This window comes from Armigeres subalbatus, chromosome 2 (genome assembly GCF_024139115.2).
Source record: "Armigeres subalbatus isolate Guangzhou_Male chromosome 2, GZ_Asu_2, whole genome shotgun sequence".
Taxonomy (NCBI): domain Eukaryota; kingdom Metazoa; phylum Arthropoda; class Insecta; order Diptera; family Culicidae; genus Armigeres; species Armigeres subalbatus.
Window position 1 is genome coordinate 214379147 of NC_085140.1, and position 16631 is coordinate 214395777.

General features: G+C 41.2%; 2 protein-coding genes across 2 annotated transcripts in view; one reads left to right on the top strand and one right to left on the bottom strand.

Moving 5' to 3' along the window:
* LOC134211618 (cell adhesion molecule Dscam2) overlaps positions 1-16631 on the top strand; it is a 401827-nt gene that overhangs the window by 91761 nt on the left and 293435 nt on the right. The gene's annotated exons all lie outside the window — the stretch shown is intronic.
* The window catches only part of LOC134215629 (uncharacterized), a 54086-nt gene continuing 43903 nt past the window's right edge, over positions 6449-16631 (bottom strand). The window contains exons 2-4 of the mRNA XM_062694778.1: positions 6857-6947; positions 6718-6792; positions 6449-6649 (exon numbers count right to left, since the gene is read on the bottom strand). Of these exons, the coding sequence (XP_062550762.1) occupies positions 6449-6649; positions 6718-6792; positions 6857-6947 (367 nt within the window). The remainder of the gene's footprint in view (positions 6650-6717; positions 6793-6856; positions 6948-16631) is intronic.

Sequence of the window (16631 nt, forward strand, 5' to 3'; positions counted from 1 at the left end):
CTAAAACATTCTAGGTTAAAAAATTGTGTTATAATAACGATTGAAATTGAATTCCAAAACAAATCTCAACCCTTTCAGAACGGATGGGTCATATATGCCCAACGTTTTAGATTGTCTATAAAATCACAAAAAAAAACTAGTCCACCATTTTCTTCAGTATTGTATTATCTTCTAGATATTGGCTTTACAGAAAAAATATGCGAGCTTAAATTTGACTGACCTTGAAAACTCAGATATCCGAAACCTTGGAAAGATTTCGATTCTAAGAGCATACAAATGAAGTTGAAATGTTTGAATCATTCTGAACACTCAGATAAGATGGGTCATCCTGAACGTTAAGCCAGTGATTAATATTCAGGAATACGAGATGCTCAAGGTACTCCAAAATGCTCTCAGGATCAGCCCACGATACTGGTAGATATTTTGCAATGTCCTCATCATCGGTATACACCCAATCCGATGAAATAATCATATGATCCTAATTTCCATTAACATGAGATCCCAGAGACAAGGTACCCAAAATTATCTTGAGTCAACATCAAGTTGCAAACATTACTTCCAGGACGTTTTGTATAACCTAAAAAGTCTGTAGTAGCTATATATATAATAATTATATAAATAATAATTGAAGTCATATCAACCCAATGGACCTACTGGGATATTATATCATACATCATTCATAAGTTGGTTAATTGCATAAATCAAATGATCCAAACTCCAAAATAATAATTGGTCTATAATACATTCATTCCTCTATGAGTCGCTTATAAAAGGACCATTGACTGAAGCATATTCGAGATGTGGAATAGAAGTTCCTTGGTAAATTATTCGAAAGAACCATCTGAGTGACCGAGAAAATATTTTTAGTATGGCATCATTGGCTTCCACGAGTCGATATCAAAATAAAATTTCAATGAAGAATTAGAAATTTTGAGAGATGAACCAGCTCTGGATTGAAAATCTCTTTAATAGAGAAAAAATAGAGATTTTTCATAATAAATTAGAAAATTTCCAATAAAGAAATCAGGGTATGAGTATTAAATAAATATAAAATTACTACAAATAATGCAAAATTTCCATAAACAGTTGAAAATTTTCCACAAAACAATAATAAATTAGCACTTGTAAAAGCAAAAAATTGCAATTATGAAATAAGAATTTTCCATGAAGAAATCAAAATATTCCACGAAAAAAATACAACATTTTCATGAATAAATCAAATATTAGCAATAAACAATTACAAAATTTTTATTTTGTGGAAAATTTTGTAATTATTTATTTCTAATATTGATTTATTTATGGAATGTTTGTATTTTTTCCGTGGAAAATTTTGATTTCTTTATGGAAAATTCTTTTTTTATATTTTGGTTTTAAAAGTGTTGATTTATTTTTGTTTTGTGGAAAATTCTTAATTGAATTATTTGTTTGAGAAACTGCATAAGTCCATTTTACACAATTTCAAGAAAACAACAAAAAACTGTTTTTGAACAAATTGGCACCGAACCTTTCGATTTCTTCGACACAGATCAATAGTTTTTGACTAAACTCAACATCCTGGTGCACATCCAGTGCAAAAACTGCAAGCAGTACTCCATAATTGCTCTTCAAAGTGCGTGGACATATGTAGTTTCTCAAACAAACGAAAAAAAATTCATACATTCCTGAACAAAAAATTTTTTTTCGTGTTTTTTGCCAGAATACGTATTTTTGAAAGAGGATTCAGAATATATAAAAATCTCATTTTGGCCAAAAATGTTACATATGCAGTTTCTCAAACAAACGGTTCAATTGTTTATGGAAATTTAGCATTATTTGTAGAAAATTTATTATTTTTTAATTGCTCATACCATAATTTCTTTATTGGAAATTTCCTAATTGTAATGGAAAAATTTTAAATTTTTTTAGGCTGCTTTTTTACTTCAGTCGATATCGTATCTTAGAACATCGACTCATGGAAGGTCTGTTGTAGCTTGTGAAAGTAATAAAGGAAATCGCATCGGCTCAATGGACCTGCTTGAATGCTTAGCGATACACGGATACATCAAAATTTTCGAATTCAATAAAAAATTTTATTTATAATTTCCATGCTGGGTTTAGCTTGATATTGAATCAGTTGAAATTGTCCATCTTCAAAATTGATCGGATTAACCATATGTTTTAGTTACATAAGGTTTTTTTTATATTTTTTGTACTTGAAAAAAACCACGTGGTCATAGGGGGGAAGGGGGTGGGTCTGCCAAATGACCACGATAAGCCACATGGGGAGAGGGGGGTTGAAAATCTTAAAAAATATGACCACGTGGTTTCTGGATGGCCCCTTAGTCAGTGAGCAGTTAGCTCTAGTAGGAGACAGAGTAGGGGATTGTTAAACTTTTTTTTAAATAAAAACGAAAACGAAATTTCAAATGTAAAATACTTCGATCATTTTATTATTTTCAAAAGTTTTCTAATAAAATTTTCTCTAAGCACTACTAAATAATTTCTTACTTTAAATTGGATGAATGAATATCTCGAATAACCACGAATAGATTTATTGGAATTCTTGTGATTATTGAGAATTTAGTTAGTTGAGTTGGAAGGATACGGAGAGAAGGATTCTGTTGCTAGGCGTAAACGTCGCTAGCTGGGCAGCGCATAAGCCAATAATTTAAGAACCCCCCACAGGAGCCTCCTTACAATCCTCCCTCCAAAATTGTGCAAGAGTCTGGCGTGGCCTACTGCTTTTTCTAATCCTTGTTGACGACCTTTCTTAAAAGGGGTTTGACATCGGCCAGAGGGGACCGATGCAGTGTAGCATCAGCCTTGATACCCGAACCTGGCTAGCATGTTGATGTTTGACATGTGACGCAGTGATGTTTTCTGGCACCTTATGTACAGGGTCCCGGAATCTATCCGAATGTGATGGACTGCAGTTAGCACGCCAGAATGGACTGGATCCACGAATGCTTCGGATGGCCGGTTTACAACGTAGCGATGGCACTGATGGAATCTGAAAGAGTTAGGCTCGGATTATCGGAGTGAGTGGATGCGGCTATGAATAGTGCAGCGGTTTCCGCCGAGAATGCGTTTTTTAAAAGAGTCCTCAGCGAGAAGTTATAGCTCGGAAGCTAAACTGAAAAACTAATTGAAAATAATAGATAACATGTTGATGAGTTTCCGGCGAGTTAGGCAAGTCAACTCCAGTCCAAACAGTAGTCGGCTGTCACTTAGAGCTTGGCCTATCCGGCACCGTGTGGCCCTGTTATTTATGGTTTTATTTATTTATTTATTTATTTGTTTTAAATCTGACAGAAGTCTTAATGAATGCCATTTAAACTATTCGAACATTAATTGGGCGCATAGAACGTTTAATTTCTTGTCTAAATACTGACGAAGACATACCAAACTCAAGCAAGTACGTCACATCATTGAAGGCACTTATTATAGAGGACTTCGGTTCATAATAGCCTTATAAAGATTGATAATAATTTGAAGCGAGCATCCGCTTAAGGCTTCTACGTTGTATCCTGTTAGGAGCATTCAGAGATAATCTTGCAAGAAAATTCGGAGAGTCTATTTCACTGTTCAGAACCTTGGCAGCAGTCACAGCTTGTTGAATGGTCCGTCACATACACGGCGAACGCTTTCTTTGGCCGACACGGTAAAGCCGACCGACGAACCGTTTATTGGCTACTTCCGTTATATTTGAAAGAGCATCATATTTCTTAATCGTAAATGGCGCCATATAGCTCCAAACGAATGTTTTTCAGTGTCTTCTACACATTTTTCTATATTAAAAACTAATGAGTTTAGCACCGCTCAAGCGATGACCGATTTGGCTGAAATTTTGTCCAGAGAATCAAAGCATCAAACAGAATGGAATAAGCGGGCGGCCTATCAAAAAATTGAAAATAAGTTCAATCAAAGTTATTTTCCTATTTTCAGAGTATTAGACCACTTGGACATTAATTTACAATGTTCTGAAAACTCAGATGTGAATATGTACATTATGTGGAAGATTATGATTTGAAAAATGTTTTGGAGGTAACTACTTTTCTTCGATGGAACTCGATCCCACGACCCTCAGTACGCTAGACTGGTGCTTTAACCAACTAAGCTACGACGGACCTCCGTCGACCTTCGCAACTTAGCGGCTACTGATTCCCAAATAGGACGCATAGTTGAATCACTCCCAATCCATTTGTCAAGCCAACACTTCCACATGTGTATAGTACACGTTCACATTAGAAGAGCGTTGTGTGTGCTATTTACCAGTCGCCCGTAAAGCTCAGACGCAGAATCTTGGGCTCATTCAGTAGCCGCTAAGTTGCGAAGGCCGACAGAGGTCCTTCGTAGCATTGTTGGTTGAAGCACCAGTCTAGCGTACTAAGGGTCGTGGATTCGAGTCCCATCGAAGGAAAGTAGTTACCTCCAATACATTTTTCAAATCATAATCTTCCACATAATGTTCATATTCACATCTGAGTTTTCAGATCAATTGAAAAAAAGTTTTTATTTCATTCTATTTTAAGCCACCCCATTGGGCCCGAATACGCGTTCGCGCTGGAGTGTCTCCGGCGACCACAAGTAGAATGTCATCCGCTTATTCAAAAATGTATATATTCCTTCCCTTCTGAGATTCTGAGAATTTGAAATACCAAAGTTCTGAGATTCTGATATTCTGTTTCCGAGTCTCTGAGAATCTGAGATTCTGAGAACATATAATTATTGTTTCGATTTAAAGGACGTCTACCCAATCTTTAATTATTGAAACAAGATGTGTATTTATCCGACGTTTAGACACGGGGATGGTGTCTTCATCAGGGGAAAAATACGGTGTTTGTTCCTACACAGCAAATAATTTTGAAAATTCAACGACGTTTAAAATTGCATTTTATCCCATCAAACAAATTAACATTCGATATTCAATAAAATTTGACTGAATTTTACAAGCAAGCACAGTTTAAATTTATTTTGATTCAAAAGAATAGTGAGATCGATTGAATGTTACGTTTATTTGCATGCTCCAAATATGTGCATGAAAATACATTTAAAATCACAACATATTTTTATCTGTGTAGGCTATTGTTTAGTCTAACATTAAATGAATGCTCGCGTTTTCGGGGGTATAACCGTACGATCCGTCCGCGCCTTCCGAAAGGATTAGCGGATGGTTTAAGCGCCACTCCTAATGGAGACCATCCACCTGTTCTAGGGTTGCCCGGCCTAAGACCTTTCAGGGGAAAGGGTTATTATTTTCCAATAATGGAAGGAAAGCGCGAAAATCGACAGGCTATAGGGATTCCAAAGAAAATTACTCCCCCTTCGAAACACGCTCGATCATTAAGAAGAGCAAAAACCATCTAGTTGAAGGCAGAATATTCGCTTACAGTCATTATCATCATCGGTTGGCTATAAACAGCTCACCCCGATCAGATCTGAAAAAATAGAGAGTGTCCGTTGGTTGGATTCAGGGCCAACCTCCCCAGTAAAACAATCAAAAAGAAAATGCTACAAAATAACGAAACCGGGTGACATGGAAACCTCCTCTACATTACCTCTTCTCGTTCCTGCGAACTAAACAAGTCGGATTGTCTGTGGTACCCTATTGCTATTTATTCAAACTCATCAAACAATATACATATTCGCAGTTTAATTCAATTCGCGACTACGAAGGTAAATGCTTCACGCACAGTCTGACAGTTCCTTATGGGATTTTATTCTTATTGTTTATGGGATTGTTCCTTATGGCGGCCATGTTTCACGCACAGTCTGACAGATAGCAATGAGATTTTGCCATAAGAGTGAGTAGAGGCATTACTTTCGTATTCGCGAATTATTTATTTCGTAGGCCTACAATCTATCCATTCAAAAACTCTCTCTCTCTCTTCACTTCTTCTGTTCGCTTCTATTCTTTCGTAATCTAATGATCTCCTATCACGTGCTTTTGTGCGGTGTGGGCATTCACTTTCAGGGATCGGCTAATAGAAAAATAGCCTCTCACCGCCACGCATCACCAACCAAAATTGGGAGCAGGCAAATCCAAATATTCTTAACCAAGCGCGCTTGGCTGATTTAATTTGCATGCATGCGTTTGTTCTACTCACGGACCATCTGTATTATTGTCGCCGTTGTAGCTCCACGACGGGGACGCTGCTATCGGTCGCTTGCTGGACGATGCTGTTGACCGGTCGAAGAACGGTGCGGTGCCGCAGGCGGCCTGATGAGCGGACGACGCCTACGCACATGCTCCACGGACGGAGATGCCGACGCTTGCCATGTGCTTACGGGTTGGTGGAGAAGGTGACGCTTACCTACGGCTCATCTAACACGATGCCGGTCTCTTACACCGCGGTCGCGGTGCGCGCTCTTCTGCGGTTCCTCCTTCTACTACGCTACGGTAGTCCTCATGCGCCGACGGCGCCTCGCCAACGAGATGTGGTCTTTACTGCTGCTGCGCTCTCGGTCGTCACCGACAGCGGGAAAACGGTTGCTGTTGCTGACTTACTTGCTGTTCTTTGCCTTCGCCCTGCCTGGGCGCGAAATTGACGGTCGCGGCCCCTTCCGGCAAAGTGGACCGCCGGGAAACTTTGACGCTGCAGAGTGGGGTCAGGAGTTGTCGCTGGCTGATACTGGTGAGGTAACGGGCTTTCGCACACTTGCCACAAATCTGTATAAAACGTGTTTTCCACGCTATTACCACATATCAAAAAGCACATTAAAAAGCACGTGATTTACCTGTATTTCGCTCCACACTCGCACACTTTCTACTGATAGCACGTTTAATGGGAAAGACACTATCCTTGCTAGAAACTAGGAGAGAGTTTGAACTTAAATTAGTAACTTCAAAAAGGCCTCCATGTCACTGATTATCTACCTTCGAAATCACCTCACGACGCGAACTAAAATGGACTACTCCTGCCTCTTCCACAATCCAGATTAAAGTGAACGAGTCACAGTCAAGAATCCTCAGATTAAATGTAAGATTGTCCTAATTCTTAGCCTTCGGTTTTGACCTCACGAAGTCCCTAGATCGCATTTCCCCCTCCTAACGATCGAAGTGCAGGAAGCAATTAATCCATTCGGATCGCAGCCTACTTTGCCTGCCGATCTTTCCCGAAAATTATCAAAGAGGCTTTGTTGGGATTTTCCCCAGGTGGATGGTCACTACCCGACCCGTGACGTAATCACACGCGCTCGCCACATGGTAGGCACGTTGATCTAGAACGTTCTACGCGTTCTGCGAGCGTGAGAGAATAAAAGAGCTTTTGAAACGCGGTGTACTGGAATGGAATTATTTCATAGCTTTATACTATTTACAGGAAAATATTAATTAAACTACTTTCTATAATTACATGAATTCAAATTGCTTTGTTATAATTATTTACACGACTGTAACGGACCGAAAGGCCGTTACAGGGGCACACCACTCGATACGGAGGCGGCGCACAACTGTGATTTTTGTTGATTTAGCTTTGCTGCGAAAAAATAAAAATGACAGTTGTGCGTTGCTTCCGTATCGAGTGGTGTGCCCTTGAAAACGCGAGCACTTTGAAACTTGGATTCTGTGAGGAGTGACCTTAATGTCCCTTCGACCAAACGCCATTCGACAAAATGTCATTCGACGAACTATCCCAAAGCCGCTTAGAATAGCTTGTGATTCAATAAGACTATTTTTGATTACTAAAGTACATCAAGTACTTTAAATTTAGGCTTGAAAACAAACTTAAATACGCACAAATGATGGTTGATGGCTGAATTAAACAAGACCAAAAAGGTAACTGAATCATATCTTACTGTCTTTTCTCCCACCACAATCTCAATTTTCTCGGGAATGCGATGAGCTAATATAAGAAGATTGAATATTCTACTAACGACCGAAGCAAACTGTCATTCATCATTCGTTCCAAACATAGATTGAGAAAGGTCGAACAGGTACTTTAATAGAAACTATATACCCGCATAATGTTGGAGCTTGATCGACAGGAAAGTTATTCCTAGGAAATGTGGAAATGTTGCTATCCAGCAATCGCTCGAAGCAATCGAGTGCGATGGAGAAAGTTTCTACCGATATCAAGCGGTAAAATCAAACACCCTACCAGAACGTGGGTTTACCACATTTCGCGATTTTCACCAAACCGACGAGCTTCCAAAGCCCCTCACTTTGTACACAGGAAATATGTCGAAAGATTACCTGTCCTCGGTGAATTCAAATCGATTGAATCCTCGGGAGACTTTACTTTTCGTGGATTACTTGTTAATGTTTCCCTTAGCAGGATTGCTGTCAAATTAAGAAGTTTAGTTCATTATTAATGCGGTTCCGAATTGCGATTGCTTCCAGCACCCAAATTGAGTAACACAGAACGACCAACGCAGCTTGGAGCACACAACGCAAAAGCAATCATCAAAATGAGAAAAGTTTTGCCACGCTGCGTGGTACACCTTGGCAAACACGTAAAAGTTCGCACCTGCCCGAATCGCGCTACATGTTGCACTGTGACAAAGGAAAGTAAATTTGCTAACTCACAGCAGCAGCGTGTCTTTGGTTTAGGAATAGAAGATATTTCGCGAATCGCCCCTCATTGAGAATTGAGGTGATGGATCTGTTGGGCCCGATTCTGCGGTACCATCTCGCTGCGAAATCGTTTAAATCTATACGCTGCGTACATTTATCGTAATCTCATACAATTGTGGGAGGTGGCACAAACGAAGTAATCCACCCACTAACGGTGTTGGTGAGCAGAATTGATGGACTGATTCGTGGATGAGTTTGAAAGATTTGATTCATGTGATGGTATGTCAGCGCATACATTGGCCGATTCATCCACTATAAGTTAGGCCTATTAGAAAGGAATGAGTCCATAATAATGATCACTTTAATTTTCTATCAATCTTTGTAGTTATCAAAAACAGTTTATTCATCACATAAAAACATGAAAAATTAATATGGATTTGGAACCATACACTGATAGCAATTTGCTAATCTCAAATGGGTTACATATTAAAAAATATATTTTATAGACGAGTTCAGTAAGAGGCACTGAAGACGGCTTATTGAGTTCGAAATAGTGAACTATCTCGCCTTATGACAAGTGAAATCAGTTTTAGTTTCTGGGTAGCATAAACAATTATGAAATCGCATATCACAAACAGGCAGAAGAAGTAAAATCCTAGCAAACCCTCCAACCAAATCCAGTCACGATTAATGTTGATCACTCGTAAAAAATGCATAGGCGTTGGAAAGGCAAAGATTTTAAATATTCAACATTTGGCGAATTACCCTAATTGCATTCACACTTTATTTTTTATTGTTAATCTCCATTTTTTTGTGCAAATATTTGTCATTAAGTTTGTAATTTTGGATATCATAGGCTAAGCACAGAAGTGAGCCTGCAACTTGACAAGCTGAAAAGGTTCTTCTCTTGAAATATCGGGTTACCACAGAAATGCGAAACACACTTTACGCGACCCATCTATTTATTCATCCATGCTGCTTCGACTGGTAAATGCACAGAGCGTGGAATATCAAGAATGACGTTTTCGTTTCCGTTCAAACTCGTTGACTCCGACTGTCAAACGGAAGAAATAGGGAAAGGTGAACGCCACAAATAGGAAAAGGCACACCGATCCGATCCCTCTACTAAGTGGAATAAGTGTACATGTACCGATCCATCTAGTCACGGAATGTGATACGTACTTGACAGACATCGCATCTATTAAAGAGGAGAGTGGTGTAAAACATTGTGCCTGGTTTACTTTTGTATTCATTTTAAAATGTACATCCGGATAAATTTTTGCTTAGTTTAATCCATTCGAAAATGTATTCACTATGGAGAATGCCTACAAAAATATATTCAGAATCGATAGAAGAATCTCAAATACGTGTCGGAATAAGACACTTCAATGAATTTATTCGTACGGTGACTGAAAAAAATCGATGGCGTCAGTATTGGTGGCCGTCTGAAGCTGATTGCTGCAGCAATTTGATTGCGGACGACATCCAAATTTGTTCAGTCGCCATGCGAATAAACTTATTGCAACGCTTCTCTCCAACATGCTTGTGATTCTGTTACCGACGGCAACGTTACGATTGAACTTTCTGCCATCTTACTTACTTACTTATGGATCCTATACACCTCCGGTGGTGCAAAGGGCCGACTTGAAAGATCTCCATCCTGAGCGTTCCCAGGCTATCGCTTTAACCTGTTGCCAGGTCAGATTTCGGTCGACTTCTTTTATTTCTTTGTTGAGGCTTCGCCGCCATGAGCCTCTGGGTCTGCCTCTGCTGCGATGTCCCGCTGGGTTCCAGTCTAATGCTTGTTTACAGATTTCGTTTCCGCCCCTACGTAGAGTGTGGCCGACCCAGCCCCACTTCCGATCCCGAATTTCTGTTGCTATCGGCCTCTGATGACAACGACGATTGAGCTCGTTGTTTGAGATCCAGTTGTGAGGCCACCAGGCCCGAATTATATACCGCAGGTATCTGTTAATGAACACCTGCAGCCGTTGAGTGTTCTCCACTGATACACACCATGTTTCGCTAGCGTATAACAGCACAGATTTCACGTTAGAGTTGAAAGTTCGTATTTTGGTGCGTTCACTTATCTGCCTGTTTTTCCAGATATTTTTTAAACTCGCAAAGGCAGCCCTTGCTTTTTTGATCCTTGCGCCTATGTCGATCTTGGTACCGCCGTTTGACGCCATTTGGCTACCAAGATATTGGAAGCTTTCAACATTCTCCACTGGTTGCCCGGCTACTGTGAAACTGGAAGGAGTCACCGTATTTACATCCAACGATTTGGTTTTGTTGACGTTGATGACTAAACCTGCCGAAGAGGAGCGCTCTCTGCATATCAGAGCGCCGTTGCGCGAGGAGAGCAACATCATCCGACAATTCGAAGTCGTTTAGGTGCTATATGATTATAGGCTGCAATAGCAGCCCGCGGTTTGGTTCATGGTCACCCGAACCTACCAGAATCTAGTCGATTACGATGTGGAACAGTAATGGTGATATAATACATCCTTGCGCCACACCAGCTACGACCCGGATAGAGTCGGACAAGACCCCATTGTGCAGCACTCTACACGAGAAGGCCTCGTACTGTGCCTCGATGAGGCCGATGATTTTCTCAGGAACCCCCTTGCGTCTCAGGGCGCCTCACATATTCTCGTGATTGAGACGGTCGAAAGCTTTTTCGTAGTCAATGAATACCAAGTAAAGGGACTCTTGGAATTCGTTGACCTGCTCCAGAATGATGCGGAGCGTGACAATATGGTCCACACAGGATCGATCTTCTCCTGAATCCGGGCTAGGATAATTTTGCACAGAACTTTGAGAACGGTACACAGCAACATAATGCCTCGCCAGTTATCGCATACAGTCAGGTCACCCTTTTTGGGCACCTTCACTAAGATACCTTGCATCCAGTCGCCCGGGAAAGTTGCGGTGTCCCAGATATTACGAAATAAACGGTGCAGTAGTTGAGCGGATGTCATGGGGTCAGCTTTGAGCATCTCGGCTGAAATGCGGTCGACCACTGGGGCTTTATTCGATTCCATGCTTTGGATGGCTGTTTGAATCTCTAGCAGTGATGGAGCTTCGGTATTGACGCGTGTTGTACGTCGGATCCTAGGCAGATCATGCCGAGGTGGTGGTAGCATGGCTGGCACTCGAGAAAGTGCTCGAACCAGCGTTTCAGCTGATCAGTTGGGTTGGTCAATAACTGATCATTCGCGTCTTTCACAGGCATCGTTGCATTCATCTTCGCCCCGCTTAAGCATCGTGAGATATCGTAGAGGAGGCGAATGTCTGGTTGCTGCGGCTCTCTCTCCTTTGTCGGCCAGAGAGTCTGCCCACGATAGCTTGTCCCGTCGACATGAGCGTTTTACTTCCTTCTCAAGAGCCGAGTATCGTTAACGGGCTAAGATTTTGGCTCCTCTGGTTTTCGATCGCTCTATCGCAGCTTTGGCTTCTCTTCGCTCCTCTATCTTCATCCAGGTTTTCTCTGGGTGCGCAGTTTGCCCAGATTATTCTCACTGGTGGCGATGAAGGTATTCTTGAATATCTGCGGAATATCTGCAGCACGCGTCTCCAGTTCTTCAACGACGGACGGACCGTTTCACCGTGGCATCTTCCAGTCGGCGTGTGTTGAACTATCTCATCCTGCCGACGAATCCGCGCAACGCGCAGGCGTGTTTCGCCGATGAGGAGGTGATCATCAAACGCGATATCGGCACTACGTTTATTCCGTACATCAAGAAGGCTCCGTTTCCATTTTCGGCTGATGCAGATGTGGTCGATTTGATTTTCTGTAAAGCCGTCACGGGAGACCCACGTGACCTTGTAAACCGGTCGATGAGGGAAGAGCGATCCCCCGATCACCATGTCGTTATTACCACAAAATTCTACGAACAGCTCTCCGTTTTCGCTCATTTCTCCGAGACCATGGCGTCCCATAATGCGCTCATGGTTCGAGTTGTCGGATCCGATCTTCGCATTGAAGTCGCCCAAACAGATCTTGATATCACCCTTCGAAATTCTATCTACGACGGCATTGAGTTGACTGTAGAAGTTCTCTTTGTCTTGCAGATCGGCAGCTTCGGTGGGCGCATAACATTGGATCATAGTAAGGTTTCGGACCCGTGTTCTAAATATGGCAACGATTATCCTTTCACTTATAGGTTCCCACTTCATAAGCGCAGAGTGTGCCTGAGCGCTTAGTAGGAAGCCAACTCCGCGATGCCGGGGAGCGTGTTCACCTCGTAAACCAGAGTATAGCAGAACTTGTCCCGACGGCGTTCTGTGTTCTTCAAAGTTTGGCCAACGGACTTCACTCAGTCCCATGATCTCAAGCTTAATGCGGCGTGCCTCATTGGCAAGTTGTGCCAATTTACCCTGCTGGGCTAGGGCTAAAACGTTCCATGCTCCTATTCGTGTCCGCTGTTTCGCGCTAAGAGTCGTCGCCGTAAAATCAGTCCGTATTCTTTCATTATCGGATTCTCGAACAAATTGATGTTTCGGGAACAGTAGGTTGTTGGCCCAAGGTTCCCTATCCACCGGAATAAGGCTGCCATCTTAGGTATAGCTTACGGGGAATAGCATTTCATACTCCGCCGCTGGATACCAGAACATACGCTGGCGGAGCCACACCTCCTTGGTGGACAGACGCTCGATCAGTCGCGTCAAATTTGTTTAAAGTCCCACCCAACACCAGGACTAGGCTAGTGCACTTTGAGCGGCACACGGTCGCTTTGATAGGGCCTGCTTGGGGACACATGTAGTTATTTATAGAAGTTCAACAGAGCCCACTGTCGAACCCCACCACATCCTAGGCAGACCCCACAGGACGCACCCTCTCACTCTAGCTGATGTCAGAAGGACAACAGTGCCCAGGCTGCACTACCAGCTAAGTACGCAACCCTTAGCTGGCGGTCAATTGTCATCGGAAGACCCGTGGAAGCGTGAGTATTGCAACTTGTGAGGACCAGAGCTATGTTAGGCGCCCCTTCCCGGATGTCAACTCACCATTTTGCAGCCCACTTTCTGCCATCGTCAAACAATAATTCTCGGGTACATATTCAAAAGGACGTATGTGATTTTGTAAACAAAAATTCAAAAATCGATTTGTCCAATCTGATGGCACTCCAACGCAAACCATCACCACAGACAGGTAGGGGAAGCCTTCGGCTACCTGTTGGTGGTGTTGGTTTGCGTGGGAGTGCCATCGATTTGTCCAATCTGATGGCACTTCAACGCAAACCATCATCACAGACAGGTAGGGGAAGCCTTCAGCTACCTGTTGGTGGTGTTGGTTTGCGTAGGAGTGCCATCATTGGACAAATCGACATTTGAATCTTTGTTTACAAAATCACTTACGTCCTTTTGAATAAGTACCCGAGAATTGTTATTATGTTGTATTATTATTGTGTTTTGAAATATGAAGAAACATTGACTCTGATTAACAAATGGTGGTCCTGAAAATCGATTTTTTTTTCTAATAATGCACATTTTCAAACACTAATAACAACAGAACCAAACTCAGGAGCTTCTGAGAAAATTTCAGTGACAAACCGATGAAGACGCAACCATACTAAAGAAATGTTTAGTCGTCTGTGATTAAATTTATTGCAGCGTCCGACGAACTGTGTGCCGTCGCCAAGCGATTGTGTTTTGTATTCTGATGAATATTCGCCTCAGATCGACTTTCTCTTTAACAAATCATATCCCTGAGCAATGGAACCAAAGTCAGAATCTTGTCAGACCGCATCGTGTTTTCGTGCTGTGCGGTTCTTTTCTCTCCTTGTGGAAGGAAGTTTTTAATACTACCCGAAGCTATTTTAATTTCGACAGTGCTTCTCAGCGCTATTTGTACCCACTGATCCCGTTACGATCTTTGCAAGAACCCATGCCTTCGTTTTACGTTGGACCCGTTTGCGGAAGTAAAATTCCGACAAGCGGTGGTAAATCCTTAACAACAATAGATCAAGTTGACAACTTTAAATACCTTGGACTTATTTTTGATTCTCATCTCAACTGGAATCATCATATAAGCAGACTTCAAAAGGAGATTAGTTGCATTTTTGGAATGATTTGGAAGCTTTCTAAGATGCTACCGTTAAAGGAGCTTCTTAAATTGTATCATGCTTTCGTGCACTCCAGGCTTAGCTATATGGTGTTAATTTGGGGTGCTGCTAGCCAAGCAAGTAAGGAAACTGCAAGTAGTGCAAAAACTTTCTATCACAAGCCACGTCTCCACTCAACTGCTGATCTTTACAAAGATTCAGCTCTTTCTGTTATGTCGATAAAAGCTTTGCGAGAACTTCAGTGCCTTATTCAAGTTCAATACTTTCTGCATAACTCGCATGCACACCACAACGTAGGCCTTGAGCGAAATAATCATCGATATCCCACTAGAAACCAAATGGCAATGGCTTTTTTTGTATTATGGTAAAACATTGTTCAACGATCTTTCTGCAGAATTGAGAACAGAAACAAATGCCATAGCTTTTAAAAAGAAACTTAAAAAACAAGTTAAGGAAAACATCGAAAGGTTCATTAGTTGACGGAATTATAAAATGTTCATCGAATAGTTACTAGAGGAATCATATTAAATAGACCAGGACAAGATCGCATCGCACAGTCATCGTCTGATCACCGAATCAACCGAGACGCACGTACCAAGGCACTATGAGAGTCCTTGCTCCCTCTGACCCAAAGTAAATCAAGCTTTCCGTATCATCCCTTGCATTGCGACGTTCTACCAGCAGTCATCATCGTCGTCTCGGTTCTTTGGGCGGAGAACGGGCAAGGGCTCTCAAACCGCCAACTCAGGCAAGTTCACGTGCTATCTATACTGTATTTGCTCCTGAAAATTAAACTAGTTACAGCCCAGCCGCTTCGTTCTTAAGCCAATCGTATCGCACAGTTATCAGCTACTCAACGAAACAACCGAGCCGTACGTTACTACAAGACAACTTGATATACTCATGAATAGTTATTAAAAGTGCTTTAGGAATTAGTTATTATTATCCCACCTCCTTCAAAGAGCATTATAGCTCACTGAAGGTGTTTGTTTAGTTTCTATTAGGTTTTAGTCTCACAGTAATGTATTATTTTTTTAATTGAATACTGCAAATAAACAGGACTTGAGAAATAAAAAAAAAAGAAATAAAAATAAAAAAAATCATGCGGGGACACCGTTCTGGGCAAAAAACCTCTTATAAGGTCACGTCTCTATGCTCAGTAATGAGCATTAATAAAAACAAGAGGAAGGGGAAATCGCTGAATTCTCCACTTCCTTCTAAGAAACAAGGTTTCAAGACCGTCCTGCCAAAGCGAGGAAAAAATAAAAGGAAGCTGGAGACTTCAGATATCCCTTCTAACTCTAACATTCAAAATAATTCTTCTCCTATCGAACTGACCAATCAGTTCGATTTGATTAATGACGAAATTGACCCAATCGAATCTACCTCTAGCCCAGGTGATTCGATCCATGCGAAAAAGCAAAGGATGATGGATTGAAATTGAAATTTCTCAATTACTTGGATTTTCACCAGTCCAAGTAATTAAGATGAAATAGAAATCTCGCTCTGGTACTTCCCAGAGGGGTATTTTTCAAGAATTTTATTTAGTTCACTTTTGTTAAATTTTGTTAATATAAAAAGTTTGGAAAAGGCCTGTATTATGTTCCATGTCCGTGTTGCATGGGAATATTTCCGCAGGCCTGAGGGAATTTCCAAAACCCCACTCAGTGCCGTAAGTGCCAAAAGTGGGGTCACGGAACTAAACATTGTCACATGGATGCTAAATGCATGATTTGTGGTGGAACCATAAGCTAAGTAGATTTAACTGGAAGCAAATTTTAGAGAATGAAGGTAATATTTAATCTTCCGTTGATGTCTTTTATAACATTATTTTTGATATTATTATTGACGAGGTTCCAAAAAGAAGAAAACGACGGAGCGGAAATTCAAAATATTCAATTTGGTACAATAGGCAAATAAAAAATTTAAAGAATCGCAAACAAAAAATACATAAAACTTACAAGCTAGACAAGACGAATGAAAATTTGGAAAAATATTTAGACATCTCCGATCAATTAAAATTAGCAATTTATGTAGCATTTGTAGAACACAACACGAAAACAGAAAAC